The sequence below is a fragment of the Eptesicus fuscus genome, chromosome 12 (assembly GCF_027574615.1).
Source record: "Eptesicus fuscus isolate TK198812 chromosome 12, DD_ASM_mEF_20220401, whole genome shotgun sequence".
NCBI classification, from domain to species: domain Eukaryota; kingdom Metazoa; phylum Chordata; class Mammalia; order Chiroptera; family Vespertilionidae; genus Eptesicus; species Eptesicus fuscus.
The window spans coordinates 54,775,902-54,794,619 of NC_072484.1; the positions used below are offsets into that span (position 1 = coordinate 54,775,902).

General features: G+C 42.3%; 1 protein-coding gene across 1 annotated transcript in view; it reads right to left on the reverse strand.

Annotated features, from left to right (window-relative positions):
* Window positions 1–484: 484 nt before the first annotated feature.
* The window catches only part of GREB1L (GREB1 like retinoic acid receptor coactivator), a 114,466-nt gene continuing 96,232 nt past the window's right edge, over window positions 485–18,718 (reverse strand). The window contains exons 25-33 of the mRNA XM_008160201.3: window positions 18,462–18,601; window positions 17,436–17,597; window positions 17,101–17,305; window positions 10,326–10,491; window positions 8,955–9,179; window positions 7,886–8,027; window positions 5,619–5,819; window positions 2,925–3,063; window positions 485–686 (exon numbers count right to left, since the gene is read on the reverse strand). Of these exons, the coding sequence (XP_008158423.2) occupies window positions 523–686; window positions 2,925–3,063; window positions 5,619–5,819; window positions 7,886–8,027; window positions 8,955–9,179; window positions 10,326–10,491; window positions 17,101–17,305; window positions 17,436–17,597; window positions 18,462–18,601 (1,544 nt within the window). The 3' untranslated portion in view covers window positions 485–522. The remainder of the gene's footprint in view (window positions 687–2,924; window positions 3,064–5,618; window positions 5,820–7,885; window positions 8,028–8,954; window positions 9,180–10,325; window positions 10,492–17,100; window positions 17,306–17,435; window positions 17,598–18,461; window positions 18,602–18,718) is intronic.

Consider the following 18,718-nt stretch of genomic DNA (forward strand, 5'->3'; position numbering starts at 1 on the left):
GAAAGACAAAGCTACTTCTTTTTTTAAATACAAATATCTTCTACATTCTATCATTTCAGACCCCTGAGTAATACTGTACCAAAGTACAGATCTGAAGAGAAACTGAGGGTTCAGGCCTCAAACGTTAATCTTCAATTAATTCCACACCAACGGTGTCTCATGTAACACATTCAGGCTAGCTAATGCTGAGAGTCAGCTTTCCCCCTAACAAGTTGTAGTAGAAAACACAATGCAAACTCCATGTTCGTTCTCCAAAGTATATCCTCCTCAGGCTCCACGGGCAGACCATGTCTTAAGGAATTGCATAACTGCCTAAGATGGAGTTAACCTGAATGTAAGGTCCTGAAATGGATCTGAAAGAGAGTAATGCCCCCAAAGATTTGGGGCGTTCTTTGGAGAACAGACAGATACGTTGCACTTTGCTCCACAGTGATTGTACTTTAAAGGAAAAAAAACCCAAATAATTGTTTCTGCCCCACTCCCCCTAGGCATCCCTTTGCTATTTTTGTTCTCTTCAAAAGTTCATACATGACGTCCAGTAAGAAAATACAGGGGCTTGTCATCACTGCTGTTAGCAGTTTGAAATTCATCACGGAGGCGGAACTGCCACTCATCCTCTAGTTCTAAGCGGACAATTGTCTGGCGTAAGGAGCTTCTGTCTTGGCAAATGACACACAGGGTAGCACCTTTGGTTAAAAAAAAAAAAGCAGAAGTGCATTTTAGGCTCAGGAATTGATAAGCAACTTTACCACCTCTCTACAATGTATCCCCTAAGTGAACACATCTGAGAACCAACATATTAGGTAAGTAACTCATTTAATTTTATTGTTTATTTTGAATAAGTAGTATTACAGATTCAAAAGTCTGAAGGAGTGTAAAGTGAAAAATCTCCCAATTACACCCTCCCTTCCCCCTGTGGTAACCAATGTTAAAACCAATGCTATAATGTTTCTCATGTGTTCCTCTTAAGTAGGATTTCTCAACCTCAGCTCGATAGGACTGGATTATTCTTGGTTGTGGGGCTGCTCTGTTCTTTTGTTTGTTTTTAAACAGAACATGATTATATTTAATACACAAGTTTGATACAACCAAAAAGTAAAATACCAGAGTAAAATAGTAACAAAAAACATGGTATTTCATTTGCAATGCGTGAGAAATGGTTAACATCTTTAGTCATAAACAAGCTCTTAAAAACCAATAACAGAGACAATATAATGCAAGGAAACTGGGAAAAATGAAATAATACAAGTGATGATTAAGCATTAAGCATATACGATGATTTTGCTGAGCAGTGATGAAGAATAATTTCTCTGCAGTATCACAGTGAGCAGAGTAGAGACACTGACACCTAATATTCTTCAGTTTTGAAGTGTTGTGCAGTTTGAACTCTCATAAACACTGGGAGGCAGATTAATGAGAAGGAACTATAATTAGGAGGAAAGCTAGTTTTGAATCTATATATAAATTGAGTATTTTTAGCCAGAGCAGTTCCAATTAATTGGAATTATTTCAACAAGTTAGTTGAATAAATTCGATAGGAATGATATAAAAACATGTTTAATGCAGAGAGAAAATGTGTGGCCAGTGTAAGCGCCTAAAACACTATTTGCCTATCAATGTATCAGCACAACCCAGAAGGGTGCACACAAACTCTGTTAGTAGTAGATGATAGTGTAGGGAGCACAGTCAGTCGTACTGTGATCTGTATTTATGGGGCCTGGTGGGTACCAGAAATATTGAGGGGACATTTTACTTCGCAGTATACCTGAAACTAATGCAAAATAATACTGAATGTAATCTAATTGAAAAATAAAAAGACATTATATAAAATGGGGGAGGGTAAAATTCAAAGGAAAATAAAGGTACATAAAGTAATAACTACATACTTAACAAATTTCTATGTTGCCTAGAATCTAAAGATTATTTTTAATGAATACATTTTAAATCTACTCTGTGATAATAAGTAAAATCAGAAATATATGGGAGGCCTGGAGGAGGCCTCGCAATGGCACGTCCTGGGTTTCGGTATTAACGTCTCCAGCTTTCCATCTCCTGGATTCAGTCCAACAGCAACAAGGACAACAGTCGACATGCCTTCTTATCGTTATCTCCATGCCACCCTTTAGGTCACCTTGGACATGAGCTTTCTCACTCTTGTGTTGCTTGGCAGGGAGTGTCCATGGCCACGCCCAAGAGGCATCTCTGAGCCTTTCTGAAGACTGTCTGGGTGTTTCAGATGGTGGCAGGAGCAATGGCACGCGTCCTGTTCCGTCATCACATGCATATCACCAGGGCGGCTGCTCTGTTCTTGTAGGATGTCTAGCAACATCCTTGGCTTCTACCTACTATATTGCCTGCAGCAGCAGTGTAACAACCTAAATATCTCCAGATGTTGCCAAATGTCCCCTGCAAGGCAGTCATCCCCCACTACTGTTCCAGATGTGTGTTTTTTGTGTGTGTATAATTACCTAATTTCACTCATAAGGTGGTAATACGCTGTACACAGTATTCTGAACTTTACCTTTTTCACTGACCTCAGAGGGCATCTTGTCAGGATTATTTGTGATGCCTGATCTACAGTTTGTTCTTAGGCAAATCTAACTAACTCTTTGTATAGTGCATACTTGTCATAACTGAGTAACCTGATTTTTATTAAAATTAGTTTATATGAGAAGCATTAATTCTCTTCTTGCATTGATTCCTTCCTAAAATTAATAGTGGCAGAACATTTAATGTAAAAAATCTGGCTATTCATCTAGTATTCATCTTAGTATATCAAGACTTGTTCCCAGTTAAAACCAAGATACTCAATTTACTGGCAAAAATGACTGTTAAAATGCTTTTTTAAAATATATTTTCCACCTTTGTATTTTGTCCAATGGGAACCAATAGCATTCACAAGCAAAATACTAAATTTGATTTACCTTTTAGAAATTTAAATTTCTTAAGAAGATCAGCACCTACAAAAGAGTCACAGAGGTACAAGAGGAGTCCACTGAAAAACACCCCTTCACAGTTGACATTGCTGGAGTGGGGTCTGGAGCTGATGTAGCATATGGCCACCTGGAATGATCAAGCAGAAGGAGCATGGGCATTTCAGAAGCTAAGTGTCTGCACTTTAGCTGAATGAGTCAGTATCTTCCTCTTTAGCTGTCTGTTTCAGGATAAGGGAAAAGATATATATTTTTTAAATTGAAACTTAAATGAGTTGGTTATTTAAGCTTTGCACCTCTTCTATTTAGTGTACCAAGTTTTTTTTTGTTTGTTTTTTTCAATATATTTTATTGATTTTTTTTTTTACAGAGAGGAAAGGAGAGGGATAGAGAGTTAGAAACATCGATGAGAGAGAAATATCTATCAGCTGCCTCCTGCACACTCCCTACTGGGTATGTGCCCGCAACCAAGGTACATGCCCTTGGCTGGAATCGAACCTGGGACCCTTGAGTCTGCAGGCCGATGCTCTATCCATTGAGCCAAACCAGCCAGGGCAAGTGTACCAAGTTTTAACATATCTAAAGCTTCTAGTTTATTTCTCATAATCAGGGATGGTTATGAAAGAATTAGTAGTAAGAAACAAAATAAGCCCCTCCATCTAAGAGTGTTTATAAAATAAAAAAAAGCTGTCTTCCACAGAAAGGTATACTGAGTAAAGAGAAAATGTTTAGATTACCTTATTAGTGAGAGTAAACATTTTTAATCAGCTTTTCATGTAGATAGACTTAAATTTTCAATTGGTTAGAAACTTCAAACTGCATGAATTAAATTTTAGGTCTGTATGGCTTCCATGTAACTTCACAAAAATTACAGGTAAGTGAATGAGATAGTTGGGAGACCTTGAGAAGGATGGAATGGCTAAAAATGTGGGCCAGACTGCTTGGGTTCGAGTACTGGTTCCTTGAGTAGCTGTGTGACTGAGCAGTCTCCTTCATTTCACCATATTTAATCTTCCTGCTCTGTAGAGATGATAGTAGTACCTGATTCATAGGACTATTTTGTGAATTAATATAAACAGTAAGTATGCAGTGAGTGTTAGCTGCTGTTAGTAGTAGTGGTATTGGGATTTTGTTGTCCGACATCTAAAGTCCTGGAACCTGGGATGGAAGAGTTGGGAGACCTGGGCAGGACATGTAACTTACATTGATACCATGAAAGTGTGGTATCTGTTGTAAGGCTCCTTCTACTTATAAAATTCAATTCATGTCCAACCCACAGTGTAGACTGAGAATGTAAAATATTTATAGTTAAATTTTAAAAATCAGTTTCCAAAATTAAATACAGTTGGTTTCAGTCTTTAGAGATTGTTTGTCAACACATGCAAAGAAAAAAAGGCAAGAAGGAAATGTAGTATACCAAAATGTTATTGTTCCTATTACAAGTGATTTCATTTTCTAATTTATATATTTTATTTTTTAAGTTCTTTACAAGGAAGATATATTCTTGAATAGAATAAAATAAAATATTTAAAAACAGTACTAATAATAATACCAACGGAAAGCTTAGTGGTGGAAGCTGTTTAAGTCTTGAAGGCTATCAGTGGTCAGAAGCCTAAAGGTACAAGTTGCACATTTTTAAAAAAAGTAAAACTGATCGAGAACTTGAGCAGAGAGAAGAGAAAGAATGACAAATAAGGAAATCATGGAAAAGAATTAAGTGCAGGAGTGGAAATGACAACTATAAAGGTCTCCACGATACCTTAAATTGCTCAGCAATTATTGAGCTCCTCTTATGTGCCTACAATAGTGGGTAAGACATAGTGGGCCTCTGGCTTGGGGAGGAATATCACATGATTAAAATATCTGATGAGTGGATTAAAAAAACTGGTACATCTACACAATGGAATACTACACTGCTGTAAAAAAAAAGAACTCTTACCATTTGCAACAGCATGGATGGACCTGGAAAGCATTATGCTAAGCAAAATAAGCCAGTCGGAGAAAGGTAAACATCACATGATCTCACTCATTTGTGGAAAATAATGAACAACAAAGTGATGGACAAAAATAAATCTAGAGACATAGAAGGATCGAACAGACCGTCCAACCTCGGAGGGGAGCTAAGAGATCAACCAAAGTGCTTGTATGCATGCATATAAGCATAACCAATGGACACAGACAGTAGCGGGGCGAGGGCATGTGCTGGGGGTGGGAGTGGCTGGGGAGAGGTCAATGGGGGAAAAAGGAGACATGTAATATTTTAAACCAGTGGTCACCAACCGGTGGTCCGTGAGGTCCAGAAGGTTGGCAACCGCTGGTTTAAGGAAACCTTTGGAGCAGCAGTTGCCAACTGGTGGTCCGTGAGGTCCGAAAGGTTGGCGACTGCTGCTTTAAACAAAAATAATTTTAAAATATCATCTGATACATGTGATTGGGGGGAGCAAACCACTGTTTCTGCCCAGCTGAGGTAGAGCTGACCTCAGAGCTCAGCTCTGAGTGTTCACTGGCTTGTCGTGGAGAGGTGGAATGTGTACGGGGAGGGACAACTACCGCTGCACCTTGTGTGAGCCTTTGTGTAAATGAGTCTGTTACAGGTTCCTTTTTGGCTTTTTCAAATGGGAGCTAAAATGGAAAATAAATGGATGGAAGTGGGTAAAGCACAGTACTAGCCCACTCCCCCTTTACCTCTGGTCCAATGTTAAGATAGCAATCAACAGCTAACACAGGACTCTTGAAGTTCCGGATGGCTTTGGGGAAGAGTTTGTATGAGGCGTGCTGAAGGAACTTCTCCAGAAGGAACTGCGCAGGGGCTGCCAGTAATGTGTGCTCACTGTCGGGAGCACAGACATACTGAAGGGGCAGGATGGGTGCTAAGCTCTCTGACACCTGAAATCAGAGCCGAGATGATCATGGAACACGTGTTTGGCACGGGATGAAATAGGCAAGGAAACACTGCATTGCATCCTGGCAGTCCCCAAGTAATAGTACAACAGAACAGTACTGTCATATCTAACAATTCACACACAGCAAGAACAGGCGACAATGGAAAAGCAGGCTTCTTTGAAAGTTATTGCATTTAGCAAGTACACTGTGAGGAACAATAGGAAGCCTTTTATAGTGCTCTGGATGTGGATGGGATAATACCCATCCCATCACAACTGAGAAAGAAAAAGCAAAGGTTTCTAAGCTTCACTGGGGTGGGGGGGATGTCCCCATATGTTATAAATGATTAGATACCAGTATCTCTTAAACAGAAAAGGATAGCCCAAGGAATTCGCAACCTTAACAGGTTTTGATCTGTTACTTTTTCTGTTTTTAATCATTTTTATTTTTCAATTACAGTTGAAATATGACATTAGTTTCAGGTATACACCCCCAGTGATTAGACATTACATAACTTACTAAGTGATCATCCCAATAAATCTTGTACCTATATGACACCATACAGTTCTTAGAATATTATTGACTATATTCCCTATGCTGTGCTTTACACCCCCTTGACTATTCGGTAACAACCAATTTGAACTTTTTCACCCAACCCCCAACTCCCTCCCATCTGACGACCATCAAAATATACCCTGCATCTGAGTCTGTTTCTGTTCTGCTTCTTGAGTATATTGCTTGTGGATATCATGGGGTACAGGTGTGCTGGCTCTGGGGACTCCAGGGAGGTGCAGGCCAAGGTCAGTCGCCTTTTGTGTTCTGGCTGGTTCTACCCGGTGGTATGAACTACAAAGCAATCTGCAGATGGCTGCTAATTTTCCTGGGTTTGGAGGTACCCAGGTGGGGCTAAGCTGTGAACCAAGGCCAGATGCTATTGCCAGGCTGGGGACCACTTCGTGAGAGGTATGGGGCACCCTGAGGCCAGACACTGCTGGTTTGAGAGATTTTAGGAAAGTTTGAAGTATAAACCAAGACAGGCCATTTGTTTGAAAAAGCCACTGGAAACAGCTTGGGTGGGCCTGCAAGTTGGATGGGGTGGGGTCTCCAGGAATCACCAGGGCAGGCAGGAAAACACTGCGCCAAGTTGATGGAGGCTCAGATATGGCACCTGCCTGCCAGCTGTGTGTGTGGGAGGTGGGGGAGGGGGTGTCTCAGAAAAGGAACAACGGCCTCTGCCAGCACTTCTGTCTGGCAGAAAGCTGCCTCCCTCCCCAGCTCTTACCCTAATGCCAGACAATTTAGTTCCTCCCTGTATATCCCTGTACCATTTTAGCTGCTGTCCCAGCACTGGTGCTCAGAGGGAGGGAGTGCCAGTAAGTCTGTGTGGGCCCTTTGAGAGGAACTCCAGCAGCTCTTTGTCTCAGCCACAATTCCCACTGGTTTTTACAGCCGGAAGTGATGGACACGTCTCTTCCTGGCATTGGAACCCTGGGCTGGGGTCCTCACAGGGGACCTCCCCAGCTGAGACATCCTTTCTGATTTTTGACCAGCCCATTCTGTGTCGGCTCCTACCAGTCTCATGTGGCTTCTTCCTTAAATCTCTAGTTGTAGGACTTCTGTTCAGCTAGATTTCTGGTGGATCTGAATGAGGGTTGTTCTATAGTTGTAATTCTGATGTGGTTGTGGGAGAAGGTGAGTACCGCATTTTACCTATTCCACCATCTTGACTGGAAGTCTCTGGTCTTTTACATTCTTGACAAGCATCTTGATTTACTTTTCTCATGTATTACATCAAGAAATCAGAATGTTAAGTTTGAAACTGAATCCTTGAAGGAGCTGTGAAGCCTTAAATCTAAAGAGAAGTAATTGTGTTGTATTTTCAAATGTTATGTCTGGCTGTAGATGAGTCCTCAGCAAGGGAAATGAGGACTGCAAATGCAAATTTGGCATTAAGGACTCCTCACTTTCTAATCAAGTGGCAAGTGCTTAATGCCAGTACCTAATAACAAAGATATCAATAAGAAATTGTTGTCTTAATTCCAACAGTAGAATCAAGCTTGCAAACTTACCATGATCTTTGGTTTAATGATAAAGTCCCTTTGCCCTCCAACCTGAATGTGTTTCTTCATGAGACTGAAGTTATTAAAACGACAGATGAGCAGGCCGCTGCTGTTTGTTCTCAGGTTAAAGTCAACGTCTTCACAGAAATACCTAAATCATAATCACAACAGGTTTCTTTGGCTACCCGACACATCTCAACCATGATCATCACACACAAAGCAATGTGTGGCAGGTGTTCAGAGACAGCCGCAAACACAATCAACCTTGTCTTCTTGTGGAGCTGGCCCTCTTAACACTTGCCTGTGTGAAACCCCCGATTTGGGAACCACAGCCATCAAATAAAGGAGTGTCAGGTGACTCTGGTCACTTCTCAGGACCTTAGGCTTCTTGAACCGAACTAGACTGCACATTCTACACACTCCTGCAAGACAGGCGTGCATAGGTGCTCCAAGATTTTACATTCTGACTGCAAATAGGATGAAGCATTTGCCAAATTTAAAACAAGTGAAATAGCTACAGGATATCCTAGCAGCTACAGGATTGGGGGTTGACATAAGAGAGACTTTACAGTCCCCTGGCTTTTCTTTGTTTGGCCAGATCAGATTTCCCAGGATATGGACATAATTTATTCAGGAGGCAAGGCCAAGGTTAGCCTGCTCATTCTCATCTACTGGCTTTTCTACAGGATCCAGACCTCTGGTCTTACTAACATTTGGGGAAAGTGATTACCTTCTGAGGTCAGAGGAAGAAGGAAGAACTAACCTTCAGGGGGCTTATGGGTCCACACACTGACTGGTGTTGATTCAACAGTTTGTCCCTACTTCAGTTTTTGTTGAATAATGAGATCACCGAAACATTTTCTAAGCATTTTATATTGTAACACATGTTAAGGATTTGGGTCAGTTTGAAGGATGCTGAAAGGACACTTTGAGACTTGATTCTTCCCCTTTCTCCTTGTCCATGTAAAGAGATTCTCAGTTTTCAAGTAAAGACACAAACAGGAATAAATAGCACGATAGAGGCTAGAGCTGGGCATAGACAGTGACCAGGGTTACTTGCACCCAGGAGCCTGACTACCTGTTGAAGTCGTACTGCACATTCTGAGTCAGGTCTATGTTGAGGAGAATGAAATCGTGCACGTGGCACCTGGAGAACGGGACCCTCAGACTCTGGGAAGCCAGCTTGCTGCTCCATTTCTGTATACCCAGGATTGCATAGTGGATGATTTTTGGTGTTGCTTCAATGTGCTGTAAGACACTCTTCAAGGACACATTCTTACTGGAAACTCCTTCCATGGGCTGGCTATGAAATGTAAAGTTAGTTTATATAAGTTATCAATAAATATTATAGAAAACAGGGTCATTTATGAAGGGCCAACACTACTATACAGTATTAATATCCGTAATATAATTAGCTCATTTACTTTCTATTAGCCTGGAATGGAGGAAGGTGTCATGCCCAGTTTTCATACTGCCAGACACTGCTAATTTTAGGAAACTGCCTCTAGGGGTGGGGTGTATCACTTTAAGACTGAGAAAGCCAGCCCCTGCTTCAAAGCAAATAATGAACAGGAAGTTACTAGAGTGAGGTAGCCAGAGGTCAGAAGTATACTTCCTAGTCCTGGTAATTATTGTATAATAATGGAATATTTGAGAATGTCACTGACTTCAAATCCACAATGGAAACAAGGGCACAAAATCACAATGTTTGAGTTGGAAAGGCCTAGAAATCTGGCTGTGTTTCAACGAGGGTGTTATTGACATCTGGGGCCATTTCTTGTGTTGGACTTTCCCAGTGTTGTTACCCCCTGGTTCTCATGGACCCCTCACCACTGCCCCAGGCGGAAAACCACTGATATTGGCCCAACCATAATTTTACAGGTGATGAAATGGAGAAAGGTGAAATAACTTTCCCTTTCATCCAGATAACACAGCAAAGCTGGGGCTAAAACGCAGGCTCCCTGATTTAGAAGTCAATGCCTTTTTTTTTTTTTTAATCCTCACCCCGGAATATTTGTCCATTTATTTTTAGAGAGAGGGAAAGACAGAGAGAAATATCGATGAGAGAGAAACACATCGATTGGTTGCCTCCTGCATGCGCCCTAACCAGGGAGAAGCCTGCAACCAAGGTACGTGCCCTTGACTAGAATCGAACCCAGGACCCTTCGCTCTTCAGGCCAACACTCTAACCCACTGAGCCAAACCGGCAAGGGCTGGACTTTCTAAACAAAACATACTCTCAATAGACATAGCTAACCAAAGCCATGATGCAGAAATGGTCCGGGAATTTAATGGCACACTGAATGTCTAAATTTTTAAAAAATGTACTCGTGAGGGTGGTCTTGTGGATGATCTTTCTGCTCTGGAAAGCTATACCTCTTCTATTCCATGCATAACTGCAGCCAAGGAGAGGATCTTCTCAATAGGACTGCTCGGGAAGTACCACTACCTGGTCTGCTCCTGAACACTGTGAATGTTCCACAGGACACAGGAGTCATCCATCACAACGATGAAAGGCCAGACACACTGGCGTTTAATTCCCAGCTCTTCCAGGCGGTTCCTCTCCAGTTCCAGGTTGTGGTATGACAGCTCCTTAATGAGAAACCTGGCAGCACCTGGAAGGCAACACAAGTACAGCTGCAGGTCCTTCCCTCAGGAAGCCCCACACACAGCTCACACTCTCTCCACAGGCATGCCTGCTCACATGGGGACCACTGTGGGCAGGGTCAACTAGGTGTTCAGAGCAAACTTCAGGTAAAAATCACAGAGGAAGTCTGTAAAATGCAGACTCCTGGAGCCTAACACCAAAGATTCACTTGAGTAGGTCTGACGAGGGGACAGAAACCAGAGATGTCTGATGATACAGACGATTCATGAGCTACACTTTGAGGAATATAGCAAGAATCCAGTATCCCTGATAGGACAAAGGATGCCACATGGAGGAAACTCATTACTAGTCAGTTTCTGAAAGCCATGATAAGAGGCTCTCTCAGTCTCAGAAGCAGTCTCTCACATGCCATGCACTAGGGAGCAGCTAGAGCCTGCAGTTAGTGGGTATGCCACTTACACTAATGTGATCCCTGCTTTAGGTAACTTTAGGAAATTGGTAGCATCTTCTCTGAAGATGATTCTGGAAACTGGCATCCTTTTCCTAATATTTATTTTTCTTTTTGCAAGAGGCTGAGTGGTATAGTGAGTAGTAGAAATACGGGAGCCAAGCTGCCTAGGTTTGAATCCTGATTCCACCACTTTCTAACTTGGACAATGAACAAATTAACTCCCCTGTGCCTTGGCTTCTCCACAATGATAGCATCTATCTCGCGAATTGTATGGTGCTTGGGATAGTGCCTAGCATGTGCTAAGTACTCAATGAATGTTAGCAATTAAGATGATGGTCAAGCCAGTCAGAGAAAGACAAATATCACATGATCTTACTTATATGTGGAATCTAATGAACAAAATAAGCTGGTGAACAAAATAGGTCCAGAGGCATGGATGCATGTAACAAACTGACACATCTCAGAGGGGTGAGGGGGATGAGAAGAGATTAGCCAAAAAACTTACACAGATATATGCATAGCCCATGGACACAGACAATAGTGCGGTGAAGTCCTGGGGTGGGCAGGGGCTGGGTGGAGGAGTGAATAGAGAGGGGAGTGGGGGATATCTGTAATACTGTCAACAATAAAAAATATATATTAAAGATGATTATCACCAGGCATTAGCCAAATTTTATGACTGGCCCACCCTAAAATGAAAACAAAATGTAGATAATGAAATGAAAGGTAGTAAAGCTAGTAAGTCTAAGCGGGAAAACTATTTGAATAGATGAAGGGAAATAGGATTTAGGAAAATATACCTTCCAAGAGCATGAATGTAATAGTTTACATTCTCAACATAATAACTATCATATATGAAAAGCCCACAGGTAACATCATACTCAGTGGTGAAAGACTGAAAGCTTTTTCTCTAAGATCAGGAATAAGACAAGGATGTCCACTTTAAGATGATCCTGGAAATCATAGCCAGAGCAATTTGGCAAAAAGAAATAAAAGGCATCCAAGTTGTAAAGGAAGAAGTACAAGTATCTCTGTTTGTAGGCAACATTATCTTGCATGTAGAAAACCCTAAAGATTTCACACACACAAAAAGCTGTTAGAATAAGGTAAGTCAGTGAATACAAAAACACTCAAAAGTCAGTTGTGTTTATGTAACAATAATCTAAAAGGAAAATTAAGGAAACAATTCAATTTATAATAGTATCAAAAGAATACGATTATTAGGAATAAATGTTTAATCAAGGAAGCAAAAGACTTGTACACAGAAAAGCACAAAACATTGCGGAAGAAATTAAGTAGGACTCAAATAAATGGAAAGGCATCACATGTTCATGGGTCGGAAGATGTAATATTGTTAAGATGTCAAAATTACCCAAGGCAGTCTACAGATTTAATAGAATATCAATCAAAATGTCAATTTTTTTTTTTCAGAAGTAGAAAGTCCATCTTTAAATTCATATGGAATCTCAAGGGACGCTGAGGAGCCAAAAGAATCTTGAAGAAGAACAAAGTTGGAGGTCTCTTAGCTGATTTCAAATTTACTACAAAACTATGATAATTGAAGCAATGTGGTAGTGGCATAAAAATAGACGTACAAATGGAATAAAAATACTGAGCCCGGCACTATACTCTTGCATATATTGTCAAATGATTTTTGACAAAGGCACCAAGACCAATGGAGAAAGAACAGTCTCTTCAACAAATGGTGTTGGGAAAGCTGGATATCCATGTACAAAAGAATGAAGTTGGACTGTTACACTATATAAAAAAATTAAAATGATCAAATAACTAAATGCAAGAACCACAAGTATAAAACTTTTTGTTGATGTTGTTAATCTTCACCTGAGGATATTTTTCCATTGATTTTTAGAGATAGTGAAAGGGAAGAGGGGAGACAGAGAGAAGCATTGATGTGAGAGACACATCGATTGGTTGCCTCCCACATCCATTCGGACCAGGGCCGGGCATTGAGCCTGCAACCGAGGTACAGCCCTTGACTGGAATAGAATCCAGGACCCTTCGGTCTATGGGCCAACACTCCATCCACTGAGCCAAATCAGCAAAACTATAAAACTCAGAAACGGGGTAACCTTGATGATGTTGGATTTGGCAATGATTTTTTGGATATGATACCAAAGCATAGGCAACAAAATAAAAAATATAAGACCAGACTATGTAAACATTTGAAACTTCTGTGCAAAGACACAACTGTGAAAAGGCAACCTACAGATTGGGAGAAAATATTTACAAAACATGTATCTGATGAGGGGTTAAATATCCAGAATATATAAAGAACAACAAGTCAGCTCTGACTGGTTTGGCTCAGTGGATAGAGCGTCGGTCTGCGGACTGAAGGGTCCCGGGTTCGATTCCAGTCAAGGGCATGTACCTTGGTTGCGGGCACATCCCCGATGGCGGGTGTGCGGGAGGCAGCTGGTTGATGTTTCTCTCATTGATGTTTCTAACTCTCTTTCCCTCTCCCTTCCTCTCTGTAAAAAGTCAATAAAATATATTAAAAAAACACACACACAAAAAAACAAGTCAACAACAACAAAATCAACCTGATTAAAAAATAGGCAAAGCAGCCTCCTAAGATTTAAATCAAAAAAGGAGGGCATAGTAGAAGAATATCATGTAAGGAAAAATATCCTGTAAGTAAATTACATCTAGAAAATTAATACTTTAGAAAATTAATTGTAAGGCTAAAAGCAAGACACCCATGAAAAACACACAAGGTGTCAAAACAAGCCAGAGGAAAATCATTTGGGCAAAAAATGAAATAGGATCCCAAGTCAAATTTATAGAAAATATTTCTTTATTAGCTTTTGGTCGAGAATATGTTTGTATATTTTCAGAAAACAACTCCGAGACCATGTGGCTTCCAGCAACAGAGAGGAATCGACAGGACTACTCCAGCCATGAAGACAGAAGAGAAGCAGTCCAGAGATGGAAGACGCTGACTTGGTCTTCCCATACTAGCAGTTAGCAGCTGTGTGTCACTGCAGGTTGCCCAGGACCAAACCAGAGAGAGTCGGACCTGCATTACCACCATTTGTCCACCATCCAGAACTGTAATGTCAGTGTTGACATGTACACATAAGGAACTGTTGGACATTGAAATTGGGTCTCAAAAGAACTGTTGGCCCAGAAAGAAACTCACTACAGACTGATTCATTTGCCTGTCACCATAACCATTATTGCTTGTCTCATTTTCGGTTCTTATAAGTGTATTTCTAATAGCACATGATCTCACTCATCTAGGGGAAATAATGAACAACATAGACTGATGAACAAGAACAGACCCAGAAACAAGGAGGCATGGATCAGACTGTCGGGCCTCAGAGGGAGGGCAGGGGAGAGTGGGGGTAAAGGGGAGATATCAACCAAAGGACTTGTGTGCAAGCATATGAGCCTAACCAGCGGTTAAGGATAACAGGGGGGTGGGGGCATGTGTGGGGAGGGGTGTGGGATGGGAATGGGGGGATGAGGACAAATATGTGATACCTTAATCAATAAAGAAATTAAAAAACAAAACAAAAACAAACAAAAAAAAATAGGCAAAGCACATGAATAGATTCTCCGAAGAAAATATACAAATGACTAAAACGCACATGAAAAGACACATGACATCACTAATTAGGGAAATGGAAATCTAGTCACAATAAGATCCACCTCACATCCATTAAGATATGAGGATATGGAAAAACAAACGATCTTGCACTGTTGGTAGGAATGTAAAATTGTACAGCCATTATGGAAAACAGTACACTACTTCCTCAAAAAATTAAAAATGGAATTTTATGATTCAGCAATTCTACTTCTGGGTATATCCAAAGAACTGAAAACAGGGTCTTGAAGAGATATGTGTACACCCATGTTCATAGCACCATTATTCACAGTAGCCAAAAGGTGGGGAGCAACCAAGTGTCCATTAATGGGTGAATGGATGAAGAAAGTGTGTAGACATACAGTGGAATATTGTTCAGCCTTAAAAAGGAATTAATGGTACTGAGATTCAGTTTTGCCAGATGAAGAGAGACTTCTGGAGAACAACAATGTTCTCAACAATGTTGCACAACAATGTGGGTATACTGAATACTGCTGATCTGTACACTTAAAAATGGCTGAGATGGGCCGAAACCGGTTTGGCTCAGTGGATAGAGCATTGGCCTGTGGACTGAAGGGTCTCAGGTTTGATTCCGGTCAGGGGCATGTACATTGGTTGCGGGCCCATCCCCGGTAGGGGGTGTGCAAGAGGCAGCTGATCGATGTTTCTAACTCTCTATCCCTCTCTCTTCCTCTCTGTAAAAAATCAATAAAATATTTTTTAAAAAATGGCTGAGATGGTAAGTTTTATGTTACGTGTTTCTTATCACAAGTAAAATTGAAAAAAGATATTTGCATTTATTTCATTTGCATATATATTGGTTTCTCTCTCCCCAAATTTGCAAAAATGGCAAAGCTAGCACTAAGGAAATTCAGGTAGATCTGGGATGAGGAAACCTTTTCACCTAAAGGTCAATTCGGCACAGGAAAGGAGTAATTTGAGGGTCATATTCATAGAGAAAAATATTTTAGTTTGGGGATATGTGGTTTTGGGGAGGATAAAGGATCAGAAATACGTAAAAAACTTAATTGCTATATAGTGATAAACATGGAAAATAAAATTGCATCAAAATAATAAGCCAGTTTTCAAAAACACTTTAACCCCATATTAAGGCTAAGGCTTAAGGACATGAAAAGAAGTGGAAAGGAGTGGAAAGGAGAACAAGAAATGAAGACACCTAATAAGGAGAGGAGAGAGATGAGCAGACAGAAGGGGAGGCAGAAGTGAAGTGGGAAAATAAGGGCAAGAGAGACCCTGGAAAGGAGGACCATGTAGTTTAGGGAAACTTCTCGGGTCTCATTTGCTGTTCACTCCAGGTCTGAGCTGGGTGTTCTTCCTTCCCTCGAAAGTGTCAATTAGCAGCTCTTGATCCTCAAGCCCTTCTGAGACGCTGCACTAAGTCAGACACTCACAGAAGCGGGTCAGAAAAATGATTAAGAACTACGATGCAAGAAGTGACCAGACAGTACTGCTCTAAACTACTGATCCAGTTTGAGGTAAATGAAGGCATTCTAGATTTCTCCAGTGCCTCCCTCAACAACCCTGTCACACTCAGCAACCAAGTGCCCTCCCCTTGGAGGAATCAGCCCATTGCTCTTAAACCCTTTGGGGAAAGGCAGGAAAGACGTCTTCCGGGCACTTTAAGATGATTGCCACAGTTCCCGCTTGTACAGGACCCCCTAGAACTTGCCATGCGCCTTAAAAATGATTAGGGATCCCTTGGGCACCCCTCCAGATGCCTCCAGACTACCCTTCTCACTGTCACATTCCTGCTGCTGGTGTGCCCTGCCCAGGAACCTCTACGACTTGGTGGGGCGCGGCTACCGTGTTTGGACAGGTTCAAGCCTTGGACTGATGAGAGGGCACAGTCCTCTCGTGGCCGCGTGCAAGTCCCAGCGTGGCGGGCAGGGCCCTCCCAGCACAATTATAGCCAACAGCTATAGCTGTAAGCTTGAACCTATGGTCCGAACACGTGGCCCCACGTGCCTAAGTGATACAGGCTGCAAGGAAACAAAGCTTGATCAGGTGCATGTAATTGAGTAGGATCGAAACTCAGGAGAATGCTGTAAACATCTTGACCACGCCCTTACTTTGCCTCGTGGCATCTGCTATAAAATAAAGACGTGGCTTGTAGTCCGTGGCGCTGCTGGCTCCCCATCAGGGAAGCAGCGTCCCACCGAGTCCCAGCTTTCCTTCTCTTGTCTGTCTTTTCCTAATCCTTCACCGCCCCCACTCAGGGTCACTGAACCTGGCTGAGCCGGCGCGGCACATCAGGCGCCCTGGGGCTGAGGATGCCGTGGCCAAGCCGGCTCCCCACACTACCTTCAGGCCCTCCAGGCTGCTCAATACACCAGTGACTTCTTTAGTTACTAGTACTGAGAAGTGAAAAGTTCTGCAAGACTGCGGAGAAAGGAAAAACCAACATTTAAAGAGGAGTACAGGTCCTTTGGTCAGGAGGGCAGGACACTTTGCAGAGGCAGGGGGACCTCTGCAGGTTCCACGCCCAGGGAATGGAGCTCATCGTTCAGCCCTGCTCCCTACCCCAGGGGGGCCCTTACCCACGCCTGCGTTATTGAACGTGCCGGGAAGCACCAGCATGATGTGGTTGGGCCAGTACTTGCGGTACAGCGGCATCTCATATTCTTTGACCACTAGGAGGTGCAGGTGGCTGATGCCCTCCATGGCGTGAAAAAGGTTTAGGAGCCCATGCTCATGGCGACCACTGGAAGGAGTGAAAATAGGGCTCTTGACCGCATTCAAATTCTGTTGAAAGAAAAACACACACACACACAAACCAGAGACCCAAAAGGGAAATTAAAACCCTTGGATTTAAGAAGCTTCGAGAACCTGATATAATACCTGATAGTCCTTGTGTCCAGACACTGTCACCCACCTTGTCTGAGACCAGGGGCAGTCGCATGCTCTCCAGGTGTCTGCCCTGCTTGCTGAAGACAAAATGACTCTCTTTGGATTTGGGGATGATGAAGTAGAGCTGCACCTCTTCCCCCAGCATGGAGGAAGAGAACGTGAATGCGTGAAGGGTGGAGTCAGACACCTACATTTGCAAAGAAGGAAAGCAATGTAAGCTCACAGGTGACAGACTTCAAGGCCGTTTGTTAAGGTTGTTATTGAGAACTTACACCTGCCACAGGACCTGGCCGTGGACAGGGTTGGAAAGGCAAATACCTCATCTTCGGCAGCTGCCACTGGTATGAGTGTCAAGCGTCTTGTCCCTCCTACACAGCCTGTCCGTGGGAGGCGTGGCACTGTCTTTGCAACCCCAGATAGGCACTGGATACTACTCTCACTTGCTACTTGCCCCGTCATTTGTACTTAAAGATGCTCTGGCAGAAAACAGATACTGTGGGGTACCGGCTCACCTTCTGGGTTCCTACCTTTCAGTTCTTTCTAAATAAAAGCGTAAACATTGACTCCTCTGTATGCCTAGTGGTCAAAACCATCCCATGCTAGAAATAAGGATGTGATTAGGTTGGTGCAAATCAACAAACTTGTTTACTGCTTAAAGGGCCCACCATATAGATTTGTTAGATAATAGCACCATTTTCACCAACAACCCAAAGGGGGTATCACTAAATACATCATAATAGCCAGTTTCTTCAGGATCAGTTGTTTTTTTTTTTCAGTGTCTCGGCTATTCTCTGACACATGTAACCGTGTTGATGAAGTGACTTAAGACACTAAAATTTAGTTTATTTCCCTCTCTTACCCCCCCGCCCCCAGCCACATTCCAGAAAAGCCCAAAGTAATTTTAGTCAATTGCTTCATGCACTGTGCTCACAAAGAGTGGCTCCATTTCATAAACAAGCATCCTCAGACGAGGGCCTGAAAAGGGGAGCCTGAGTTTCCACCCCGTACACATGAAGGCACGCTAGGTAGCCGGCAATGGGGAAGGCTGCACCTGGGAGGCGGAGGTGAAGTCCATGTACTGGTGGCACTGCTCGCAGTGGTGGAAGGTGTTGTAGGCCGCGTACTTGGTCAGCATCATAGACACAGTTTCTCGTTTCCTGGGCTCTTCAGCTCTGGATTCCTTTATTGCTTCTGTGTACAAAGGGACAGAAAACCTTCCCATGAGATGCATGAAGCCCCTATGCCTGGGAGAAAGTCCCCGGCTCCCTGAAAAGGTTTTTCCAAGGATTCTAGAATTTACACTGAGAA